The following is a 6,000-nucleotide window of genomic DNA, read 5'->3' as shown; positions in this document are numbered from 1 at the left end:
TTTGGGGTTTTCCACTGTAAATTTCTGATTTATAAAATGTTTGGCTTGTTGATGAAGGTTTATTAAAATGCAGGATATTGAGAGCGGTTTCTCCCCTAATGAATTCTCTGACCTACAGTGTTTCTCATACCTTCATTAGATTCACAGGATAGATGGGATAAAGCATGGCTAGCATACACTATGACAACAGAAAGCTCTAAACATGTAATGGCTGAAAAAAAAAATTATTTCTCGTCTATGACAAGACTTACGAAGTGATGTTAGTGAAGGCAAAACTCTGCCCAGGACCCTGGTTTCTCCCAACTTAAGAATCTGTAATCTCTAATGACTAGCTTCCACGTTGTCCTGAGGATATCTCCATTACCCCCTGATAAGGAAAGAAAAACGAAAGTAGGAAAAATTCCAAATGAGGTCTTTTACAGGCTTGGAATTTGTGCCCATATTGTGAGTCACAGGTCATATGGCCTCATGTGTATGGAAGACAGGCTAGCAAATCTGGACTAGTTGTGTAACCATAAAGAAAGAGAAATGGGTATTGGGAAAAACATAGCACATTTCTGCTACAGGGTTCCTACCCTACATGAATTCCTTGATGATTTGTAAGGGCTGATTTCCGCCCAAAAGCTTTTCCACATTCACAACATTTATAAGGTTTCTCTCCTGAGTGAGTTCTCAGATGGGTAGTGAGGGTAGATTTATGACGGAAACTCTTCCCACATTCATTACATTCATAGGGCTTTTCCCCTGTGTGAGTCCTCTGATGATTAATAAGAGTCGACTTTGTAAGAAAAGATTTCTCACATTCAATACACTGAAAGGGTTTCTCTCCTGTGTGAGTTCTCCGATGTACATTAAAAGCTGAGAGATGACGGTAAGTTTTGCCACACACGTTACAATGAAAGGGTCTATCTCCTGTGTGAGTTCTCTGATGTTGAGTGAGGGCTGACCTCTGGCAGAAAGTTCTCCTACACTCCTTGCATTCATAGGGTTTTTCTCCCGTGTGAGTTCTCTCATGTCGAGTGAGGGATGACTTCTCGTAAAAAGATTTCCCACATTCGTTACATTTATAAGGTTTCTCTCCTGTGTGAATTCTCTGATGTGCATTGACATCGGACTGTCGATAGAAAGTTTTACCACATTCATTACACTGAAAGGGCTTCTCTCCCGTGTGAGTTCTCTGATGTACATTAACTTCTGACTGTCGATAGAAAGTTTTACCACATTCATTACATTGAAAGCGCTTCTCTCCCGTGTGAGTTCTCTGATGCACGTTAACGTCTGCCTGCCGATAGAAAGTTTTACCACACTGATTACATTGAAAGGGTTTCTCTCCTGTGTGAATTCTCTGATGTGCATTAACGTCCGACTGCCGGTAGAAAGTTTTTCCACATTCATTACATCGAAAGCGTTTCTCTCCTGTGTGAGTTCTCTGATGAACATTAACGTCTGCCTGCCTATGGAAAGATTTACCACATTTGTTACACTGAAAGGGTTTCTCTCCTGTGTGAGTTCTCTGATGTGCATGCACGTCTGATTGCCAATAGAAAGTTTTACCACACTGATTACACTGAAAGCGTTTCTCTCCTGTGTGAATTCGCTGATGTGCATTAACATCTGACTGCCGATAGAAAGTTTTACCACACTTGTTACAGAGAAAGGGTTTCTCTCCTGTGTGAGTTCTCTGATGTAGCTTAATGTCTGATTGCCAATGGAAAGTTTTACCACATTCATTACACTGAAAGCGTTTCTCCCCTGTGTGAATCCTCTGATGTATCTTTATGTCTGACTGCTGACAGAAAGTTTTCCTGTCTTCATTACACTGAAAGCGTTTCTCTGCTGTATGAGTTCTCTGATGTTGAGTGAAGGTGGATTTCTCACAGAAAGTTTTCCCACTTTCATTACATTCGTGGGGCTTCCCCCTTGTATATGTTCTCTCATGTCGAATGAGGGATGACTTCTTGTAAAAGGACTTCCCACATTCACTACATTTATAAAGTTTCTCCCCTGTATGTGTCCTCCCATGGTCTGTGAGAACTGATTTGTGACTGGTCTTCCTACGTAAATTAAGTTGATAGCGTTTCTCTCCTGTGTGTGTTCTCTGATGCACTGTGAGATTTGACTTGTAGTTGAATGTTTGCCCACATTCATTACATTTGAATAGACACTCACCTCTCTGGCTTTTCTGAACTTGAGTGAAGTGTGACATCTTACTGAAATTATTTTCCATTTGATTGCTTTTGGATTGTTTTATTTCTGTGTAGACCGCATGATATTTCAACAGAGATGATATCTCACAGGTTTCCCCATGTTCCTTATATTCACAGAGTTTCTCTCCTATGTCATTTTGCCTGTGTGGAATTATTATGGTCTCTTCTCCTAAGGGTTTTCCACCATCATTATATTTTAAAGTCTCCTCTGAAGTCTGAGTATTTAGGTGCTGAATAATACCATTCTTATGACCAAAGGTTTTCTCATCCTGATTATTTTCACAAGAAATCTCTTGAGCATGAGGTTTTTCCTGCTTAATATCAAGTAATTTCTCATACACATTTAAAATGCCATATTTTTTTCTTGAAGAATTTCTATTACTACCAATTGATATTAAAATATTTTTCAAACTCACTCCACGTAAGTCGTATTTACAGGACATTTTTCTCGAAGGAACAAAGTTTGCACTCGTATTAGATGGTTGTCTTAAAGCATGAACTTTTTCTGAGGCCAGTGTTTTGTTCTTAAATGCAACTTGTGGCAAATATTTGTCTTGGTTTTCCTGGATTCTCTCTGTTAGGTAATGAGCTTTGTTGTCTTCTAGAAATGAAAATATTGAACAGACCATAAGATTTCACAGTCTAATGGAACTGGACTAAGATACAAATGTCCTATTATATACTTGACTTTTGGTTTTGGTAGTCTCTTAGGATCAAAGTGCCTTTTTTCCCATCTAGTTCAAGAAAACGTAAGTGGAAAAAGGGAGAAAAGCTATTAACACAAGGACATGTAATTATTTAGCCCTTTATAAATAAAACATTTAAAACAGAAATGAAGATATAAATGCAATTAGCAGTGTACAGAGGATGGAAGATTCTATAGGAGTGACAGATTCAGTAGGAGAAAAGTCACAGAAAATAAGATGGGTCCAACCGAGCTAATAAAAAGTAATTGGAGCGACAAGAAAAACCAGTAGACAAAGGTGTTCAGAGGGAAAACATGAGACATTAAGGAGACTACAGAGTAGACCTCATACTCTCAAACCTATATTGTTCTAGTAACATCTAAACAAGTTTTCATTCTTCCAGCTGAAGTTTCCTCCTATGCATTAATAGCAAGGTAAATTGCTGAATGAGCCAACTGGCTGATGTTTAAGTAGAGTCACTGAATTGCATTATAACTCCCCTCCCAACTATGATTTACAGGAATACCAACAACCAACAGAAAGTATAAAACAATGACAACATTAAGTAATCTTGTGCCAATATAGATCGGATGTATCACCCTGTTTTGGCTCTGATACCTTCATATCGCTCTACTGGAGCTATTCAATAGGTGAACCTACCATGACACGTTTATGTTCACTTGCTTTTGCTTGAAACAACACTGCTTGTGCCAAAATACTAATACTTAATTTTGCTTTACAGTTCACAGCTCACATTTCCACATTTCTATTTATTATCAAAATTTAAGGATCATATTTTTTCAACCAAATCCCAGAAAATGAGTAATGTTTACGTTGATTTACCATTTTAAAAAGTATTGTCCACATTTTCTGCCCAGTGCAACAAAGTCTGCCCCGAGCTGAAAAAAGTGCCACTGGCCTGAAGCATGTACTACATGGAAAACTGTTACAAGTCACCATTCAGACAAACAAAATTTACACCAACTAAATGCGCATCAGATTTTTGTTGTTGTTGTTAATGTTTATTCCTTTTTGAGAGAGCCGGCGTGAGTGGGGGCGTGGCAGAGAGAGGGGGACAGAGGATCCGAAGCAGGCTCTGAGCTGACAGCAGCAGGCCCGATGCATGGCTCGAAGTCATGAACTGTGAGATCATGACCTGAGCCAAAGTTGGAAGCTTAACCAATTGAGCCACCAAGGTGCCCCCTGCATATCAGATTTTCAAGCTGCCATTCTACAACTCCCCAGTCAATATCCTTTGCTCCAGTTTAGTCAGTTATCTCATTAAAGTACTCATTCATGACTACAAGGTCAAAATGTGTTCCCTCATTCAGAGCCAAGGCTAGGATATAGTCAATTTAGTATCTAGAAAAAAAGACAAAATAGCACTATTTTTCCAAAATTTCAAGAATTCCTTTTCAAATCTTCTTCAAGACTTTCAAAATTTATCCTAAATCTAAAAGTAGTTCCTACGTAGATCAACTGTTTTAACACAACAATACCACTGCTTTGTAACATACTGTATCTCACCTAATACGATACACATATATTTAAGTTATAAACTCAGAATGCATGTTATAACTGATCACATATCTGTGATCAACAAGTCACAATATAGTATTTTACCTTAGTGATTCATCACATAATGGTCCAGTTACAAACTATGGCTTCTTAGATTTGAGGGAATACAACAAATTTTTCTTAAGTAAACACTGAATTTGAAATGTTTCACGTAATTTAATCCTCATTTTTCCATCCAGAGGATGGCAAACTTCCTTAGAAGGCAAAACAGTACACATTTTAGGCTTTGCAGGCCATAGCTGCCTTTCACAACATCGAGTTCTGCTATTAGTACATGAAATCCGCCAAAGATCATATGTAAACAAATGAGTATGGTTGTGTTGCAAAAAAAACACTTTTATTTACAATAACATGTGGTAGGTCTGCAGACCATAGTTTATAACCACTGCTCATAACAAGTGCTGTTAACTCTCTGATTTCCTTTGAACCTGAGTAATTTTAAATTAATAACTTCAACAAGCTGTGCGTATCAGTATTACCTGGATAATTTTTTCAAACACAAATGTTTCGACACTATGCCTTTTTATACCCGATGAATCAGAACTATAGGTTCATGCAAGTAATCAGAATGAGTTCCCTCACAATGTTTTCAGAATATGAAATTTTTCTTCTACTTGATTCCAATCAACACGTGCTTATCAAATGTCTATTTCAGGTTATATACCAAAGTAAGAAAGAGTACCATGATTGCCATTTTCTGTAATATCATTCATCAGGTGTGAAAAAAGATAGATACAATAAGGAAACATCATGATTTTGCTTTTGTTTCTTGTGAAAGACCCACTGCATGCTGGACACTCTGAGAAAGAAGACATTACATTGGCTCAAACATTCAAGGTCTGTTTCTTGGAAGCAGATACACTTAACCTATACTATTATAGGTTATTATACTGTTATAGGTTATTTTTATATTATAACCTACACGATAATATTATATTATTCAACATAATAACAATAAAAATGTTTTATTTATATACTAAACACTGTTCTGAGGACTTTTCATTCATTAGCTCATTTAGTATTCAGTCAGAGAAAGCACACAATGAAGAAAGGTGTGAATGATTAGAGTATGTTTAAGTGATATTTGATGAGGGGATCAAATGGTGTTTAGCATGAGTGTAAGCAAGATAAAAATAAGATTGCAGCAGCCAAATAAGGCCATAATGGAGTATGGCAAGTGTGGCCATAATGCATAATCCAAAAGGCAATTAATTTAAATTTCATTAAATAAATAATAGGGGTAACACAGATTTACTTTGTCTTTTTTACTACTGAAAGAAAAGACGTTCTAAGGCAAACAAAACCACCACCATCAACAACAAAAAAACCTCTCACCAACTACAATTAGGAACTAGAATAAAGCAAAGTATGAGGGAATGTAGTTCTACCTGATATTGATGTAAAGTAAGAACATGAGAAATATTAGAAGTTTACAAGGAAGAAATACAAATGCAAAAGAAAAAGAGTTAGTTTGTCTTCTGAGCTTCATAATTTTGTTACTGATTTCTGGTTTTATCAGACTACAACTA

General features: G+C 36.9%; 1 protein-coding gene across 2 annotated transcripts in view; it reads right to left on the bottom strand.

Moving 5' to 3' along the window:
• Positions 1 to 472: 472 nt before the first annotated feature.
• Positions 473 to 6,000, bottom strand: part of LOC125933202 (zinc finger protein ZFP2-like) — a 28,429-nt gene continuing 22,901 nt past the window's right edge. The window contains exon 6 of one of the 2 annotated variants that reach the window (XM_049646062.1): positions 473 to 2,808. In XM_049646062.1, the coding sequence (XP_049502019.1) occupies positions 572 to 2,808 (2,237 nt within the window). In that variant the 3' untranslated portion in view covers positions 473 to 571. Of the gene's footprint in view, positions 2,809 to 4,979; positions 5,271 to 6,000 lie in introns of those variants that run through there. The other variant, XM_049646063.1, reaches the window with a different exon arrangement.

The sequence above is a fragment of the Panthera uncia genome, chromosome D2 (genome assembly GCF_023721935.1).
Source record: "Panthera uncia isolate 11264 chromosome D2, Puncia_PCG_1.0, whole genome shotgun sequence".
NCBI lineage: Eukaryota > Metazoa > Chordata > Mammalia > Carnivora > Felidae > Panthera > Panthera uncia.
Note: the sequence above shows the minus strand (reverse complement) of the source record. Positions and strands in the feature narration are given on the sequence as shown.